Raw genomic sequence first — 19021 nt, 5'->3', positions numbered from 1 at the left:
ATATCATACATGTTCGGCTCAATATAGCTCATTTGCAGCATCTAATCGATATGGATTCAAATGGAACATCCAATTAAGCAATGAATCTAAACCAATTACCTGGCATGCGACGTTGATTGAAACGTGGCATATGATTTAACAAAATACTTGAAATGCGTGGTTAACTTTTATTGTAGCATAAGAATAATTCACAAAGACATCTACAGTTCGGCCAGTTAAAAAGATTGCCAAGAATAAGATAACCTTCTTACGGTTAATATACATTGAATTACTGAAACGAAAAACAATAGAAGGTAAAATGCCAAATCAAAAGATGTACGAGTTAGATTTCAATACAATCGTCGTCAACTTCGTCGTCAATCTCATCGTCCCAGTCAACTTCAAATGAGGAAGCAGATTTCTTCAGCTCGGTCAAGCCAGTTAGATCCTCTAGGTACATAGGATGGTTAATGGCTTCAAGAATGAAATCTAAACCCCTCTTTTGATATTCTGATACCACCTGAAATACATGGATATGAAATATTATTGATTCAAATCCAAACAGGACTGCAGCTCCTCAACTACCATGCAGTTGCATGACTTTTACTTTTCAAGGCTATGTTGTAACAATGGAATTGAAAACTCGAATATCCAAACGTAAAACTAGAACAAGGATCGTAACCCAAAAAAAAATAAAGAAGAGGGTGAAAGAATCAAAGTGGACGAACATCAGAAAGAGGAGAGTAGGAGCATAACTTAAAAAGATTCATTTCCGTTTGGAGTTATACAAGAGTGGTGTGTGGGTGGGACACAGAAAGACTCGTAAAATCCACTCCTAGCCTAGTAGACCTAGGAAACAGACAACTAACCTAAAATGCTCTAGTCAATGTTGGTTAGTGGGAGCCAAGCAAAGACTAGAAAAAATATCTACTCTTTCCTCCCACAACCAATGTGTGGGGAGGATGTGTAGCTAGCCAAACAAAAGTTCCACCACCAATTTCTACATGCATGCACATCTTACCGTCAAGCTACACGCTGTGCAACTAGTTGAGGCATGACCCACTAGTGTCATCTGAGAGAACTGTGAGAGGGAGCCTCGAATTTGATGGGGTAAAATACCAAGAGGTTGATTAGTGCTTCCAGCATCAGTTGAGTCTGCAAATTCAGCTTTGGCAAGCATCCTGCACAAGTGACAGTTATACATTGTAACATAAAGAAAAGCAGCCCAAGAATGAAGTGAACAAATTCAGCTACTCAACCTTTAATATTTCCATCTAAATTTAATAGAAAAATGACAATGCGTCAAGTAACTTACCCATAAGGATGATGCAGAATTCCAACAAGAATTTCAACTGCAAGTGATGATGCAATAGGAGCGAGGCCTGGACGTGTAACAGTGCATTGTTGATCTAAGGTACGATTGGAGGTTGACTGCAGAAAAGCCACACAAATCAATACTGTAATTTCAGCAACTGCAAAAATAAATAATCGGCCAGCATTTTTGATATATTACATCAACTGGAGCGACGACATCATTGCAAAAGTAACAACCCAATCTCGGACCCCTACTTTTGTCAGTAAGGGAGACTTTTCCGACTTCGACAGATGAATCACTCGATGCTTCAGCTGTTACGCTATGAGAAGAGCTCACAAAACCACCTCCATGGCGCATAACTAGAAAGCTATCAAACCCTAGAGCAGCAGTAATTGCGATCTGCAGGCAATACAAAAAGTTTGAAATCTGATATAGAAGAGTCAACTGCTACAAGATATAACCAGGGAAACAGAGCGAACAAAAAAAATTTCAACTAAAGTAAAGAGAAAGACCAAGAATATCAACCTTGTTGGCACTGGCACAAAAAAGACTTGGAAGCCATCTACTTTCCCTGGTATCAGTTAACAAAAAGATCGCATCATGAGAATCAATTAAATCATGTAACTGTCTGCAGCCTTCAAGTGCACTAATCTCTTCTTGACTGTGTACAGGATGCCCGGGCATTGGGATAGACATCACAACAGCTTCAGCTTCCTAAGACACAATAACCCATGGATAAAGGAATGTTTACCTAGTTGAAAACATCAAATTTTAAACTGCTTCCAAAAATATACTACAAACCACTGCTGGAAATATAGAACTCAGACTTTTAGCTGCTGCGACTGCCTTAAATTCACCACCATTCAAACAGTCATTCAAGGTATACAGAGACTGCCGCAGTGGGTTAGACATCGCCACTTTGCCACTGTCAACCAGCGTAATTTTCCTGACACCCCATGCCTGCAAAATGGCCAAAAGGAAAAAAAAATTACTAATCATATGTTAAAAACTTTACCAACGACTCTCAAAAGCCTACCATTAGCATTCGAGCGGTCTGGCATCCCAGTGTACCTGCACCAAGAAGGAGGCACCTTGTTGCAGACAAAACATTGAGATTCAAGGAAGGCAATGCACGCCATCTCATTAGCTTTAAGTTCAAATCTGCAGCTGCAATGGCTAATCTGTCCAAATTATAGAAAAGGGTGGTGAGAAGCATATCAAAATGCAGTACGAATTACAATTCCTTATTTTTGAGTGATGGTTCAAGCAACATACCTGTTTGGATCCATCGTCTGGGCAAGGCTGATACACCTTGAAGTCTTTTTTCCTTTGTTGTTATGCTCCCATCCAACAACATTTGGCATACTTAGATGATTTCTTGATACTAAGTACATGTATTTAACGCGAGCACAGGTAAACACCATGACTGCTAAAATTAGAGAACAAAATTATGAAGAGATCTGTTACACTACTCTGGTTGATCTACCTTGTGACCTTGAGATTATTGCTTCACCCACCAGGGACAACTCTAAATCTGCAAAACCACGACTTTCACGGTAGCATAAAAACCAAACCTTCTCAAGGCCCCATCTCACGTGAATGAATAGCAAAAAGTTTCGAAGAGGCCAGCCAGGGTTATTTGGAAGGTTACAAGGGTCATAAAATCCAAATAGAATCTGCAGAGAACAAGCTAGTTAGCGAACTAGAGTATCATCAACCTTGATCGGTGAATTTCTATTATTCCATTCAACTATAGCAATAGTAGTACTGTAAATCATGTTATACAATGCAAACCTTGTGGTCATCCATTTGGCAGGCTTCAAAGTCTGCCATATGCTTAATAGTCACAGTTGAATTTGGAGCAATAGATAACAGGAAGAATGGAACGTCTGCAAGAGACTAAACAAATTATGATCCAAATGCAACAGAAGTATAACCAAGCCCCACAATCCCAGGAAATATTCTACCTGTTGTAGAGTGATTGTTACGCCAATCATTGCATGCAGATACCAGGGATTCGGCCTTTAAGAACAAATAATATCCTTAAAATCAGAAGTGACAGCTCAAAGAGCTAGCAATAACAAGTCAAAATTAATAATAACCAAGGCACCTCTTCCGAACTAAACCACTGAGAAGATGGCTTCAAGTCTACCACAGTAGCTGGAGGATCAAGAATAAGAGCTGGGAAAGCAAACCAGTAGTGAAAGGTCCATTTTTTCAAGTCAGCAAATGAAATAACAAAGAATCTCAAAAGCAATCTCATATCCTCCTTCGCCTTTCCTGAATGGATGTCCTCCCAGATCTGACAGTTGGCAAACAGAAATGTCAGAAGATATTCATGCTCGACAATCGACATCAGATTTCATGATTTCATCAGGTTACATTAGTATGCTAACTCTATATGGAATTAAAAAGCATTTCACACTGGCAAATGATTAATGCAGTAGAACTTATAAGATGAGTGGCATAAACTCTAATGGATTAAAAGCGTACCTTTTTGGCTTCCGCCCTAAGCAGGGTTTGTTTGTCCAGTGCCTTGAATCCCTCCAATGTGTTTGTATTGTAAAGAAGGCCAGGTACAGGACACCTATTTCTGTTCCCACGACTTATTGCTGTAGTAAGCAACTCTTCACTAGATTCCGGAGGTAATGATTCAGAAAGAAGAGTTACATGATTTGACACTTGACGATGTGAGCAGGGTGAGACAAAACCTGCCGTGAGGCAAGAAGAAACGATCCTCAGTAATCAAGCATAATCAATAGCTATCGTCGTATTTCTTAATACTAAATAAATAATGAAAACATAAATGAATAAGTTCGTAAAGAAAACACTAAATCCAGTGCAGTGACTATTTAATTGCTAGCTCTCCATCTTCATTCTGCTTTCAGCATTGCCTATTTTAAAACTTGGGATAGGCCAGTTAGGACCTAGGTGGCATTTATAACAGCAGCAACAGCAGGAAAAATTCCTCACTCACAAGAAAAGCAATTGGATTTCTCTTATACATTAACATCCCGGCAAGAATGTATATGATTCATCATCGCCAAGCACGGACAATTATTGGAACACAAGCGCTGAAACATCAGCTTTGCTGCTTTTGCATCCTCGTAATTAAACTATACTGCTGCTACCTTTACAGTATATTCTCAAACTACAATAACTAGCAATCTCGTGATTTGAGTATTATTATATTATCACAAATAAATAAAAAATCTGGTTTCAGAAAACATACGGCACTTTATATGCTTTAGTCATACCCATTTCTGCTCTCTTCAAACTCATGGTTTACTTTATCTGACTTTTCAGCTCAAAGTCAAAAGAATACAAGAAGCTCAAACGCACAAATGAACCGGAATTTTTGTACAAGAAACTTATACCAATTTGCAAGGCAGGCTAACATCAGCAGTAAGCTAGTAAATTCAGGAAATTTCGATGTCCACCACTCAAATATTATCTAGGAAGGCAATAAAAATATAAGAACTAGATTTAATTCAGCATAAATGCAGAGAGAGCAGACCAGTTATGGGAATGGGAGACTCCTCAATCCCAAGCTTGTTGAGTTTCAGCGACGAAAATCTGTGCCAAAAACCCTCGTCCACAGCACTTTGCAAGGGTGCAAATTGAAGAATAGAATCTTTCCCGTGATCGTCCATACCAGGCAGGCCGCAATACAGATCCCTCTTCTTTTAATTCATGTATTTTAAGTTAAAAGAAAACATTTATCTCTCCAATCCAAGTTGCTGATAGATCAGAATGGAACATAAAAATTAGACATAGAAATCAACCCCCTTAGTACAAGTATAAATTCACGAGTTTTTGCCTGCCTTTGAAGAAAATCAACCGATGTTCACCAATTTCGAGTTACTCCGAAAATCACCACGGATTACGATAATTTCAGCACGCATTCAGCCACTGATGGACGCGATTCCTATGTAGTTTAAGAAGAAATCGATCGACGAGGGGAATCGAATTCAACGACATAAACGTAACGAAGTCATCGCTCATCCTATTTCAAGCCATTATTATTACTGGAATCACCGTGGAGTAAGAGTATCACTACATTTTTATTACAAAAACAACTTTTTTTTATTAATTTCAATTTAATATTTAATGTATAAGACAAAATATTTTTTATTATATAATCATTTATTTTTCAAACACTACTAACATGTATATCTATCTTTTTCTATTTTAGAATATAAAGAATTTGGAATTTTTAGCCAATATCTTTTTTTTCCCTCAAAAAAGATATTTATTGAAGAACATTTTATTAAACATCTTGTTGTCTCACCCAGATCCCATACTAATTCAAGACAAAAACTTGTGTGAGACGGTCTCACAGGTCGTATTTGTGAGACAGATCTCTTATTTGGGTCATCCATGAAAAATTATTATTTTTTATGCTAAAAATATTACTTTTTATTGTAAATATGGGTATGGTTGACCCGTCTCACATATTAGGATCCGTGAGACAATCTCATGTTCAATAATTAATATTAGATAAATTAATAATATCTCTAAAATAATATTTTTCGTTATCGACTTGATTCATTGTGTTAAAATAATAAATTCAATAAATTGATAAATTAATTTTGAAGACATTTATACAAAAGGATGATCTCGTCAATATCATAAATTAGTAATTCTCTAAAATTACAAACATACTTGGACCATTTATTAAAATATGAATATATTGTTCTTTTTTTAAAAAAATGAAAATTATTTCTAGGGATTAAAATTAAACATTGGCTTGGGTTTTTTGGGTCTGGAAAATTTAAAGTGGGGTATAAAATATTTTTTTTTCTATTTGAAAAAGCTATCTACGGCAAAACTTTAAATAGCAATACCATTTTTTTCTTCGGGTACTGTGAGTGTATGTTGTATTTGTATATGAAGCCGAGAATTCCGTAAATCTTCTACCAAGAAACACCAACTTTATTTATTCTTTACCAGGATTATATTATTTATACAAGTCCAAGTCTAGAAATATGAAAAGTCTGTTCAATCTTTCACAGCATTATCAAGCCAGTGTGTGGCTACTATGATGCATTCGACAGCATCGACCATCGATAACACTAGAACCTCTCATGAAGAAGAGCACGAAGAATCCAAGTAAGAAACCCTTTGCCTCTTCTGAGGAAATACCAACTGTTGCTCGTATTCTGCCGAGGCTGAGACCTTGTCAAGAATGCTACTCAAAGTTGAACGAACTGAGTTCGTCATGAGTTCTAGATTTTCGGCACTGTTGGCAGCACTTTCTTTGGTAATATCGAGGAAGAATACGGCCTTTACACGACCTCCCAAGGTTGAAATCTCACATTTTGTTAAATGGAAAGGAAGATTCTTGATAGTTTTTCTTAAATCAGACAGGAGATCGGGCCTGTACTCACAGCAAAGAGAAGTTCTCAGCAAGAATGAACCGTCACTTCCCTCAAGTTTCTCAATGTTTACTTCATTCGTGTCCATTGGTAGGTGTAAGCCTTCGCTGGCTTCTGTTGCAGTTTTCTTCAACTGTTTCACTTGGTTGATTACTTGAGCTAGTAGAGCGGCTTTATCCATCTGTCAAAGTACTTGCATATAAAGCTTAGAGTTTTCGGGAAAAGAAAAATTTTGACTGCCGTTGTACCGAAAACAGTAGCAATTTTGAAATGTGCAATTTAAAATTTAAAATTGTGCACAAACCCAAACGACATGTTTAGATAGCAAAGCTACATAGGCAGCCAAAATGAACAGCAGAAGAAATTGTAACTCACCCATAAACATAAAGAGAGAAATTGTTGGAAAGCCATTGATGAGGAAAATTACATGAATAAACATCTAACTTGGATAGTTGCAGTGATAAAAATTTGGATTTTATCTTCTGATTCTACTGAAACTGAAGATTTCACTCAAGTCAAGAAGTTGGATCTCAAATTATGGGGAAGTAGACCTTTAAGACATCATTTAGACTGTTCATTTTTCTTTACATTTATCATTTTCAACTCAAGTATTTCTTTTGAATTGCTATACAAATGAATATTTTATTTTCTGCACGACCACAAATTCAAGAAATAGTTCCAAAGTTCAGCAAAAACATAAACACTAGTCACTAAACAATGCCAATTTCTTTAACATCCCAACTTAATGCCTGGGCTGATGTCAGTACAATAATAAAGTCAAATTAGACATAAATCAAAGATGGACAAATGACCAACTCGAATTCATGATGACCACCAGCTTGTCTTCTCCATTTGAATCTCATAATATCGCTTACCCTATTTCATAAAGTCAAATTTTACAACCATGACAAGATGTGATAGCAATTGAACCATAAAATAATTCACATTACTCATATAAAAACACAGATTCTAGCTTATAGTACAGACAAATCTCACAATTATAAGAGTTTTGGCTTTCTGGAATAATCTTATTTTTACCAATTTGCCACCAAAGTCAATGCAATATCTACTAAGAGAGTCAGAGCTGCAGTATCCACGCCTGTTAAATTATTTGACATGCAACACCAGAAAACAAGCTAAAAAATGGAATGTTACAAAGTATCTCAAAATTACTAACTAATGTTGAAAAAGAATGGCAGACAAATAATTCTACATGATTTTTGCTAGGGAAAAATATAACCAACCTTTTCATTGCAAGGTACCAGACCTCGAAGGGTGGCCAGATGCACGTTGATTTTTTCTCTCCTCCTCCTCTCTGCTTCTCTATGGTTCTTTAAAGCAGCCATAGATTTTGCCTCAGAAACTCCGTTATTCTTCGCCATTCTCCCTAAAGAATTCGCCAACTCCCCCTTCTCACCATCCAACACCAATGATTGCGCAACTGGCATTGATCCACTCTAATTTAACGTTTATGCCTTCCCGCAATAAATAATCACAATCCAAATCCTTGTATGGTTACAATATAATTAAATGTAACTCAAGGATCAGTATGCAGATGAAAATGTGATCTATAGTTCAAGAAACACAAACTTGCTAGCTCTTGTTTCAAGAAAAAAGACCACAACGCACGAGCAAGAAAAACAAATGCTTTTTTCGTGCAAAACCACCAGTAGAACTATCTGTGCTTCAGGAAACAAAAAACAAGAAATCTCAGTTACCACAAGAGCCGTTTGATGCTTGTGAAACTAAAACCCAGAACTTCAAGTACAAAGAAACCTAAATTTCGATTATCCTTAAATCACAGCTGCACACCACTGACGCATACCAATGGTTTTTGTAAAAAAAAAAAAAAAATCCTGAGCGTATGTGAGCGGTCTGAAACAATAAGAATGCAAAGAATCTAGGGGTCAAGGCCAGGAGGGCGAGTGGCCAGAGCAAACCAAAAAGAGAGCAATTTAGAGCGGATCTTCAGAGTGGCAATAGAAGAAATGGGTGCGGTAGGCGATGGAATGGACATAATTTTCTTGAAGTAGGGGTGCGGAGACCAAGGCAGAGAAGAAGAACAATATGGAGTGGGGAAGAAGATAACAACGCAGTAATCAGTCAGAAAACATCCACATCTTTTTCCTGTAGAATTCCTGCATTTCGACGTGAATCGATCCCAGTTCGATCTCTCGATGAAAAGAAACTTTCTAGTGTGGGCTTAAGCGCTCGAGTGCTATTTGAAGCAATGGTTTTTAACCTGGCGAGTAAGTTGACTCACTCGTCCATTAATTTATTAACAAGGCCAACCGCCAACGCTACTGAGTTCGTTGATTCTTTGCATTCATCTTAAACTAATTTATCATTGTACTCATATTAGGTACATATATACAATATAAGATGAACCGATGTTTATTTTATCTGCGATTATGAATATGATATGAAGTCTGCAGTTTTGTCGCTCTTCTTCCCGAATTTAAAAACTTGATTTCAAATATGTGGGGTGTAGATGCATGCATCTCCATGGAGAAGTTTGTGTATAGATATTTCATTATTTATTTATTCTCCAAAAACACATGGTAAAATTAATGAAGAAAACAAACTAGAAACAGACATCCAGGGACTCCGATACTAAGTAATGAGAGCGACTTGATGCCTGAACCAATGTGTTTCCATTTTAATAAGGGTTACAAGTTAAAAACATTTGGCATAGAACAAATATCAAAGATGAAACCTAGACTAAAACCAAATCACTCACTCAGCAGTTACAAGATAAAGACAAATAAAGAAGTTATCTTCCGAGATAAATTTGGTCGGATACCAAGTCAATTCCAAGTCTCGCACTTTCCTCGGCTATTGAAAGGAACGAGTAAATGTCGAATGGCAAACCCATTAATGTTCCTTACTCCTACAAGGGATGCCTCTCAGGTCCCTTCTCCATGGCTAGCTATAAAGATCTGCAGCATGTAAAGGAAACTTTACGAAAAGGAATATGGAGACCAGCTGCATGACAAGATTAAGACTACAACAAAAATAAAAGAGCAAGTTCACAGCACCACTTACCTTCCCAAGCGGATGTCTAATACATTTACTACAGTTAAATCTACAGTGCAGAGATGAAGGCTGAATAAACCACAAAAAGCAATGTAGCAATTCCTTGTAACGAATTCTTACGGCTCCAACATGAGGCGTCATCAGCTTTTAATAAAAACTGGATATTATAAATAACTTTAAGGCGTCTGGGGGAAAAATGTTTGGGACCTCAGTATCCATCATATACTATCATTTACCAAGAAAATATTAAGGTACAAGGATAAGGTACAAGGATCTGCCAGGATCCTTTTTCTTTAAAGGATACCAAGAGCTGAAAAAAATTAAATAATATGTCAAGGACAGAACAAAAGATACTTCAGTTTTCCGATAACAAAAGGACCAAATGCCAAAACAGTTTTTTTATAATAAGTAACGAAAGTCAATTCTGATTAGATCTGATAACCACCTATTCTCTCTCAGGTACCAGAAGAATATTCGACTTGTATGAAGATTAATTTGTAGTTGTAGTTACTCGTTAAACAAACATAGTAGGCAATGAAGAAAACAATATAGTGAAACAATGAAATATAGGTTTCAAACTCTATGTATAGATACAAAGTCGTAATAAAACTTCTGAAAGCTGACACAATTCAACAGTTTTGTTTAATGTCTCTGGGAAGGGTGTGGAGGTTATTCATTATCCTTCAAATGCATGAAGAAACTTCCATCAAGTATCCAGTAAATAATCAGTCCTATGTACTTTTTTTGGTTTTGCCGAAGAACAATACAAAGGTGCCCAAGGCAGCATTATTTAGCAAAAACTTTAAGATGGTATTTACACGAGAACTAATGGAACTTCGACAACCTCTGATGGCCTGCTATGTTATTATAGGATAACAGCTGAGTAATTAAACTTTTTCTTTACACAGAGTTTGTCCTCTCTGAGTTCAACATTTACTAAACGATTACTCTGTGACATACAGAGAGGATGGATTTTTCTTAAATAAAAGTACAAAACTTGAGCTACTTAACACTAATGTACAAGTATGAAAAAGATAATAGTGATGCACAGAAATTCTGTACAATTGCGACAAAAGTACCAATGCCAGAGATATTGTAAAATGTTATCAACTAAAAAGCAAGAGTGGCAAGAGGTTCTTGAAACAGCACAGATAAATTATGCCAGCATCGAAAAGGGAAAAGGAAAAGCACAGAGATCTCTTGTTCAGTTCTATGGAGAAGTAAAATTGTTAAAACTAAAAGTAAAACATGTCCATCCATCAATACCCAAGAAGAAAATGCACCAACAAATTTCTCCAGACGGCAGTACATCACATCAGCCTCAAAATTCACACTGCACCTCTACAGTCTTGAAGCCACGCAGTTGGAAACATGACTTCTATATTTCAACATATAGATTAGATATATGACCAAACAAAGTACGCAATTAATATACAATGAAAGTCATGGATCTAAAGATTCTAAAAAGGTCATTTTTCAAAATGTCTCAGTCTTTTTATGATTGTCCACCATCAAGCCACATGTTTGTCCCATGTACCAGACTTATATTCCCTAATTTAAGAACCGCGAGTAGCAAAATAATTCAGGAAGAAAAACCCAATTTAGGAACCAAAAGATAACATCCAACCCAATAACAAAATCAAACAATTTATCAACTAATTCCTTTCAATGTGAACCTCTCTATATACTAAATCAAATGGAGTTATAGCATATTAAGTTGATATATTAACATGAATACATGATATTGTGATGCATACCATCAGCAGATCCAGATCTCTTGTCCCGCTTGATCTTCTCTAGCTGAACCTGAGTATCCATAAACAATTGCATCCTCTGAACTTCCAAATCTTTGGCAAACTGCATCCTCTGCTTCTCCAACTCAACCATCTGCCTCTGCTTCATGCCCTCCACCTTCTCATAAATCTCACCAAACCTCTCAATCGCCTTCGCCAACCTTCCCATCCCATCCTCCCCATCATCTTCCACCTCCGCACCCCTTTCCTCGCTCCCATCCGCTTCAGCCCCTTCCGATTCTCCATCATCTTCACCCGCTGCAGCCGCAGCAGCAGCCATTACAGAATAATTCCTCTTAAAATACAACTCGTCCACAGGTGGCGACGGCATCGGACGTTTCTGAGGCAAAATCACCGGAGTAACCATCGCTGAGGAAGGCGATTTTCGGTACGTCAATGGAACGGCCATCGGCGGTGATGGCAGGGATGTAGGCGGCGTATACTGAGACGCCCCAAACGGCACCATCGCCAAAGGCGTGGCTTTAACATTCTGATGCTTATGAGAATTAGATCCAACCAAATACTCGAGACGAGAGAAAAACGGCCACGACGATGTCAACGTACCATTAGATTCAGAGATCTTAGTCTTCTCGATCTTATACTTCTTCTTCAGTGTATCGATCCGGTTCTTGCACTGAACATCTGTGCGACGAGTCTTCTTCGTATGACCGTGACGAGCATTGACGGCATCAGCCACCTCTTGCCAATCCTTCTGACGGAGATTCCCACGGTTGAGTTCCAGGTAACGGCGGCCCCAAGCGTCAACCAGAGTCCAAGTAGCCTCCTCGGACCAGCAATCCTCCCGGAACGGCAGTTGCCTCGACGGCGGCGTCTGGAGGGTTGACGATTCCGTTAGATCGCCCATATATCTAGATCTGAAATCAATGGAAGAGAAAATTGAATAAAGGCAGATGGAGCAGAAGTTGGAAAAGGAATCGGCGAGAGAACGGCGGATGGGGAAAGGCGTGGGGTAATAGGGTATGTGGGGGAAAGGATAAGGGTACCGCCGGGGGGAGCGCGTGAAATCGACGGGCACGCGATTTCCGAGTCATTGGTGACGTCGTGGTTTGGGCGTTTGGGTTACCGATTGCTTGTGTCATTATTATCGGGGGAGAAAACGGGCCCGTCCGAACCGACTATCGGTTCAGGCCAGGCGACTTTCAAATTCTTTTTAAATGACGTCATATTAAAACAAATATAATAGATTTTGGTAAATAGCCCTTGAATATTAACTATAATAAATAAATAATATGAAAGTGTTACGTTGTACTTGGATTTGGACAGATGAATTTGAATTTTCAGGAATGCAAAAATTTCAAATTTGATTTTTTAAATATTCACTATAATTATTATTGAAATTATAGATTTAAAATACACTTCAAATTTGTTCATTCGAACGAATCAAAACATTTGAAATTTATCGTTTCAAATTTATCGATCAAAACACAACTTTAAAAAATCTCACCCGAAAAAAATGGGAGATTAAGGACATCTAACCACGTTTCAATCATTTGAAAAATCTTTAGTTAGATCAATATTAACCATTTTGATATCACACTTTATATATCATATTTTTATTCTATCAGAGTTATCAACCCTAGTACGGTAATAAACTTGTGTTATAGGGAATAATATACATGCATGGGTGATGCTCACCTATAAATAGGGGGAGTATTTTATAAAGCGTTGGGTTATTGTTGATAAGGACGAAGCTGTGATGCTGATCAATCATCAAACACACTTGAAATCACGAAGAAAAATGTTAGAGGGACGGAGTTGATATCATTTACACGCTGAAATTTGAAAATTATATATTGAAGAAAACTGAGATGCAAAGAATTGACTATCTCCTACTTGAAAATGCTATGTATTTATAGATACGAGATGTAGCGCCCTTACCCGAGCCACTACTAAACAGATTAATAAACATATAACATTAAACTTAATAACAACAATTAAACAGCGAAAATCAAATAATTAATCATCTTACAACCCAAACGAAAACAGAACAATAACAGCAGTCTTAAACATTAATAAAACCATAATGAAAACATAATTCTGAAGGAGAAAACGAAAACCACGGACCTCTACTGGATCACCACCGAAAACCCAACTGCTCTAACCACTGTCCTGGTCTCCGAACCGTCCAACCTAAGACCTGTCCTGTGGAACAATACTACAAGTCCTAAAGGATTATAATTTCGATTTGGCAAAAACTTGTGTGAGACGGTCTCACGGGTCGTATTTGTGAGACGAATCTCTTATTTGGGTCACCCATAAAAAAGTATTATTTTTTATGCTAAAAGTATTACTTTTTATTGTGAATATAGGTAGGGTTGACCCGTCTCACAGATTATGATTCGTGAGACGATATCACATGAGACTCACTATTTCGATTTTTAGCTTTTTGGCCTTATCTGTCCTTCACTTTGAGTTGATGCATTGTCCTATCTATTGAAAATCCACGATAAGACACGTTGGATTAAGAATTAACGTGTGAACTCCAACCTCCACATACCTCAAAATTTTATCCTTGCGTCATCCCATCGAGTTTGGGTCTCATGGGCCGACTCGAACTTGTTGGGCCTGGGCCCTATCGACATTTTAGAAATATAAAATAATGATATAATATAACGGGAGAAAAATTTAACATGATACAATTTAATGAAAAATCTCCAAAATGTTTGAAAGAAGAAAAATTTAAATGAATCAATCAATTCTGCACAACTTTACATGTCTCATGGAAAAAATAGAACAAAACAATTTACGTGAGAATTTTGAATTCGTTTGCTGGTAGAATATGCCAAAGAAAAAAAAAGCTCTTTGGTAGCAAAAAAAAAAAATTAAGTATCCGTGAGACGGGTCAATCTTACCGATATTCACAATAAAAAATAATACTCTTAGGGTGTGTTTGGTTGGGTGGATTAAGTAAGGATAGATTAATAGTCAAATATTTATCGTTAAAATTTTAAGATGTTTTAATAATCATTTTGACCCGGTTTAAGATCCAATTTTATTAATCAATTAGTTATCCATAAAATTGGATCTTAAACCGGGTCAAAATGATTATTAAAACATCTTAAAATTTTAACGATAAATATTTGACTATTAATCTATCCTTATTTAATCCACTCAACCAAACACATCCTTAGTATAAAAGTAATATTTTTTCATGGGTGACCCAAATAAGATATATGTCTCACAAAATACGACCCGTGAGACCGTCTCACACCAATTTTTGCCAAAAAATAATTATATGTGAGATGTCGTCTGTGAATACTTATCTTGAAACTTTATTTTTTCCATTTTGATTTTGATGCAGCATAAATTAATGAAACTGAATTGCTGGGTTGTAGGCGAATGGTTTGAAGTTGTCGCGTTCATCGACTCTGTTCGACATCTCCGGTGATATTCACGACGATGTGCAAGTTGATCTTCTTATTGTTCAGGTCGTCTCGTTGAAGTTGATGTCGCCTAGCATTCTCAAAATTCCATCTAATGGAAGACATTGCTTAATGTTATACAAAATATGCAAATTGTTAATAAAGTTGTAAGAAATCTGAGTGGACCATCGCTGAACTTTAAATTTATGATGCTGAAATTTCTGGTTGAGACAGATAGCTAAAATGCTAAAAACAAAAATACGAAGATCGCGAGTAAAAAAAGTGAACGAAAGAAATTCGTTAAGACAAAGTTTTAAATGAAATAAGTATACTATTGAAAGTATAAATATCATGTATATATGAACAACAAGAAAACAATAAATCAAACCGATAGATGCAACAATTACAGTTCCTTAAAACAAATCTGTCTCTTCCAAAATGTGTTTAGAAGATTTAACAAAATGATTGTTTCTCATGATACAACGGGCACATCTATAGAGATGTTTTACAAATCATCAGACTAACGAACGAAATAGTATATGAACTTTATCAGTAGATCACACATAACAGAAGCAGTTTGTGCAGAATGTAAACAGGAGAATGAAAGCAAGAACGAGGGATAAAAGTGGATGTTTCTTGAGTGTTTTTTATACACTCAGGTTACGCTCGTACGCTTGCACACAAATCAAGATTTTTCCTCTGGTTCAAATCAGGCCCTTGATTTGCACTACTTGCGCCGGCGCACGTGAGAACCTTTAACCAATCATTCTTATACTTCCATAAAATATAACACGATACAAGCTCATCTCTATACCGTTATTATTTTCTTATCTGTGACAAACTCTCTATTCCCCAATTTTTATCAACACAAACAAAAAACTCATTAACACACACAAATCAATATCAACATAAACAAATCCCAAAATGGAGAATAAATTATTTATGTTGTTCTGACTAGAAGAATCGGTATTCTGAATTATACAAAGAAATGCATGTATAAAGTGAGCAATTGAGAAGCTTAAAAAAACAAGAGATTTTGAGGAATACTTTTTCCACGTGTAAAAAAGAGAGATTTGGTGGCACGGCAGTTACACAGAGTAACATCGTTTCCTTTTCCTGTCAAAGGCCTTTTCCAGCTTTATTGAATACAATAAAAACTATATACAAAGGGGCAGAAAGCACGTGTACGCAAGTGCATATATGCATAAGCACAAACGGTTGCTAAATCCATAGGCAGTTAAAGAAATAATATGACGAACTGAAACATCTTAGTAACCATATAAAAAGTGATATTCGAAGAAAAATGTTGGCTAATTCCATGCGTCTAACCAAAAATTCATTTTTTTCTTCCATCTTTTAGATCGTCTCTGTTGGACTGAGCGCTTGCTGCTTTATCAAAAGCTATAGCTAGTAGTAATGGTGCAAATCAAATCTTTTAACCGCATAGCAGCTCAAGCATCATGATTCGATCGCTCTACCAAGCGGGGACAATTATTGCACCCAACAATCTCACTCCTAATAATTGCACTCCTTTCAATCGATGAGAATCGAACCCGTGACCTTGGCTCTGATACCAATTGTTGGACCGAACGCTTGCCGCTTTACCAAAAGCTATAACTAGTAGTAATGGCGTAACTCAAATCTCTTAAACCGCACAGCAGCTCCAACATCACAGTTCGATCTCTCTACCAAACAGAGACAATTATTGCACCCAACAGTCTCATTCATTTTCTCATGTGAGTCCTTCTCCTAGTTGTTTTCATTCAACAATTTCTGATTTCTAGTAGATCTCGCAGTTCAACGTGATTGAACCCAAAAAATTTATACATTCTTCTATTTCGAAAAGACACCCCAAATAATTGCTAAAAACACACACTATATCATCCAGAGAAAAAATTTAATGTTCATGAATGCAGGTATAGAACTGAAGGTGCAATTGAAGAGAGTGCGTGAATACAGCACAGAAAGGGGTAGGAAATTTACCTCACTTGCCACTTTAGTTTTTTAGTAGGTCTCTTGTAAGACGGTCTCATGAATTTTTATCTGTGAGACGGGTCAACTCTATCAATATTTACAATAAAAAATAATATTCTTAGCATAAAAAGTAATATTTTTTAATGGATGAGCTAAATAAGAGATCTGTTTCACAAAATACGACTCATGGACCGTCTCACACAAGTTTTTTTTAAAAAAATTTTTTTGTTGATATTCAGGGTTAATTTGGATTTTGGGTTTGAGAAGATAATAGAAGTAAGAAAACGAGGAAAATTACAAAATTATTCATTACTTTATTTAAAAAAAGCTCTTTCAAAATTGTACTTAAAATAATTTGTAATTTCAAATACAATATGTAAGTCTCGTCGTTTATGTAGCATAATCCATAGAAAGATGTCCGTTCTTCGAAATTTCCATAATGTGTTTTTGGAGAAGTTTATGTTGGTACGATATAAACATGACTTTAAGAAAATATATTATAAAATAAAAAGGTTTTGGACATATATAGTAGGAGATAAGGTCAAACAAATATCTTGGACGCATTGATACAAAATAATGTCGTCGTTTATTGTTTATCTGATATCAATAATTCAAATTTAAGATCGAACAAACATATTTTTCAATTTTAAAAAAATAAGTTTTTTATGAGATGGTCTCACGAATTTTTACCTGTGAGACGGGTCAACCCTCACCGATATTCACAATTAAAAGTAATACTCTTGGCATAAAAAGTAATATTTTTTCATGGATGACCAAAATAAAATATATGTCTCACAAAATACGACTCGTGAGACCGTTTCACACAAATTTTTATTTTTAAAAACATATATATACAAATAAAAGTTATTTTTTATTTTAAGAATATAGTTGGAATATTTGTAAATTTTTAAAATTCATAGTCTATCATTAATAGGAAAAAGTTTTAATATGATGTTAATATTAAAGTTTGATAATTTTAATAATCAAGGAGATCATGCTATTTTTCTCAATACACGTGCACATATACACCCTTATTGTGTGTGTATCTTTACTGTTTAAGAAAAAGAAAATTTAGTTATTATTATTTTTAATAAATTATTTTAATTTATTTACACGATAACTTATTTGGCATTATTATAAAATAAATAAAGTCCTCAAATAAATGAATAAATTGGTAATCTAAAATCGAATATCATAAATTATATTTATTTATTATTGATTATATAAAACAACAATTTTAAAATATAGAAGTGTATATTCGGAGCTTTATTTATTTATTTATTTATTTATTAGTTTAATTAATAATAATATAATCCTAAATGAAAAAAGAAAAAGATTAATTACTGCGCATGAATGAATTTGCTTCAGCCGGCAGCTCCGAAATGCTCTGTAAATGAGGTCTCCAAACGCCGACGCGCCGCCCTCGTCGCCTATCCCTATCATCGGAAACCTTTTCCGATAAAATCTCAGTCAAGTGCCGATCAGAGATGGATAAATTTCTCATCGGAATCGTACCCTCGCCGCTTTCGTGATGAGACTCTTTCTTCTTCCTCTTCGGTCGATTTTTCTCCGGCGACGGAGGCAGAGGAATGAGAAAATAAATCTTACCCCGTTTAAGTAGCGAGTCGGGTGGAACGACTACGATCCTGGGGCACGTGCCTTGATTATCCAATTTGGAGGTGGGCTTCTTCAGGATGTGCCGGGGGTGGAGTTTCAGTATCTCCGCAGCTTTCACGGCGGTGCCGAGCTCTTCGACGCGGCCGTTGGCGTGAACTATCCGAATTACGTCGAGTGCTCCGCATGGAAGAATGCAGGATATGCAGCATCTGATGGCGCTTTTCATGGCTTTGTCTCCCAATTGCTTCTCTCTCTCTCTCTGTTCTTTGTTTTTTCCAGTGAAAGTGGAAAGGAGGGAAGGGGTCGAGTGATAATATGGCGTCAATAATGACATCTTTTATTAATTATTATATTATATTATTATTATTATTTTGAATTATAAATGTCAATTTAATCATTTAAGAAATTTTAAATTTTTATGCTACTTTTTTATTAATTACTTATCTATAGGTCAGTTTTGTTAAAAAAAAAATTATTACCAATAAAATATTGTTTCTTGCCAAATTATTATAATGAATTTAATGATCAATATTTTTTCAAACAATG

The 19021-nt window shown here is 36.1% G+C and overlaps 4 protein-coding genes across 5 annotated transcripts; all 4 read right to left on the bottom strand.

The window, feature by feature from the left end:
- Window positions 1–144: 144 nt before the first annotated feature.
- On the bottom strand, window positions 145–5335 carry LOC140804735 (ubiquitin-like modifier-activating enzyme atg7). Of its 2 annotated transcripts, none has more exons than XM_073160838.1 (15): window positions 5119–5335; window positions 4812–4977; window positions 3788–4005; window positions 3405–3596; window positions 3262–3316; window positions 3089–3183; window positions 2781–2970; window positions 2570–2678; window positions 2331–2475; window positions 2096–2254; window positions 1820–2008; window positions 1493–1693; window positions 1295–1410; window positions 1001–1160; window positions 145–499 (listed from the first exon to the last, which is right to left on the bottom strand). In XM_073160838.1, exons 2-15 carry the CDS (start codon window positions 4945–4947, stop codon window positions 323–325), a joined length of 2142 nt encoding a protein of 713 aa, XP_073016939.1. In that variant the 5' UTR covers window positions 4948–4977; window positions 5119–5335; the 3' UTR covers window positions 145–322. The 2 variants fall into 2 exon arrangements, with proteins under 2 accessions (XP_073016939.1, XP_073016938.1); XM_073160837.1 differs by having other exon boundaries at window positions 5105–5233.
- An 862-nt stretch (window positions 5336–6197) lies between these two features.
- On the bottom strand, window positions 6198–8399 carry LOC140805207 (transcription factor bHLH30-like). Its single transcript, XM_073161435.1, has 2 exons — window positions 7917–8399; window positions 6198–6853 (listed from the first exon to the last, which is right to left on the bottom strand). The coding sequence occupies exons 1-2, from the start codon at window positions 8118–8120 to the stop codon at window positions 6380–6382; spliced, it is 678 nt and encodes a 225-aa protein (XP_073017536.1). The 5' UTR covers window positions 8121–8399; the 3' UTR covers window positions 6198–6379.
- Window positions 8400–9306: 907 nt separating this feature from the next.
- Window positions 9307–12653, bottom strand: LOC140804632 (trihelix transcription factor ENAP1-like). Its single transcript, XM_073160706.1, has 2 exons — window positions 11466–12653; window positions 9307–9611 (listed from the first exon to the last, which is right to left on the bottom strand). Exons 1-2 carry the CDS (start codon window positions 12364–12366, stop codon window positions 9598–9600), a joined length of 915 nt encoding a protein of 304 aa, XP_073016807.1. The 5' UTR covers window positions 12367–12653; the 3' UTR covers window positions 9307–9597.
- Window positions 12654–18194: 5541 nt separating this feature from the next.
- Window positions 18195–18809, bottom strand: LOC140804551 (uncharacterized). Its single transcript, XM_073160597.1, has one exon. The coding sequence runs from the start codon at window positions 18807–18809 to the stop codon at window positions 18195–18197; it is 615 nt and encodes a 204-aa protein (XP_073016698.1).
- Window positions 18810–19021: the final 212 nt, after the last annotated feature.

Source organism: Primulina eburnea, chromosome 11 (assembly GCF_022965805.1).
Source record: "Primulina eburnea isolate SZY01 chromosome 11, ASM2296580v1, whole genome shotgun sequence".
Classification (NCBI taxonomy): Eukaryota; Viridiplantae; Streptophyta; class Magnoliopsida; order Lamiales; family Gesneriaceae; genus Primulina; species Primulina eburnea.
This window is presented reverse-complemented; position numbering and strand designations above follow the sequence as displayed.

Coding starts and splice junctions, on each gene's coding strand:
- LOC140804735 (XM_073160838.1), bottom strand. CDS start 4,947: ATGGACGATCACGGGAAAGATTCTATTCTTCAATTTGCACCCTTGCAA. Junction 4,006..4,811: donor GTCTCCCATTCCCATAACTG/GTCTGCTCTCTC, acceptor GCCTCACGGCAG/GTTTTGTCTCACCCTGCTCA. Junction 3,597..3,787: donor TTAGGGCGGAAGCCAAAAAG/GTACGCTTTTAA, acceptor GCCAACTGTCAG/ATCTGGGAGGACATCCATTC.
- LOC140804551 (XM_073160597.1), bottom strand. CDS start 18,809: ATGTCATTATTGACGCCATATTATCACTCGACCCCTTCCCTCCTTTCC.
- LOC140804632 (XM_073160706.1), bottom strand. CDS start 12,366: ATGGGCGATCTAACGGAATCGTCAACCCTCCAGACGCCGCCGTCGAGG.
- LOC140805207 (XM_073161435.1), bottom strand. CDS start 8,120: ATGCCAGTTGCGCAATCATTGGTGTTGGATGGTGAGAAGGGGGAGTTG. Junction 6,854..7,916: donor TGGTACCTTGCAATGAAAAG/GTTGGTTATATT, acceptor GTACTTTGACAG/ATGGATAAAGCCGCTCTACT.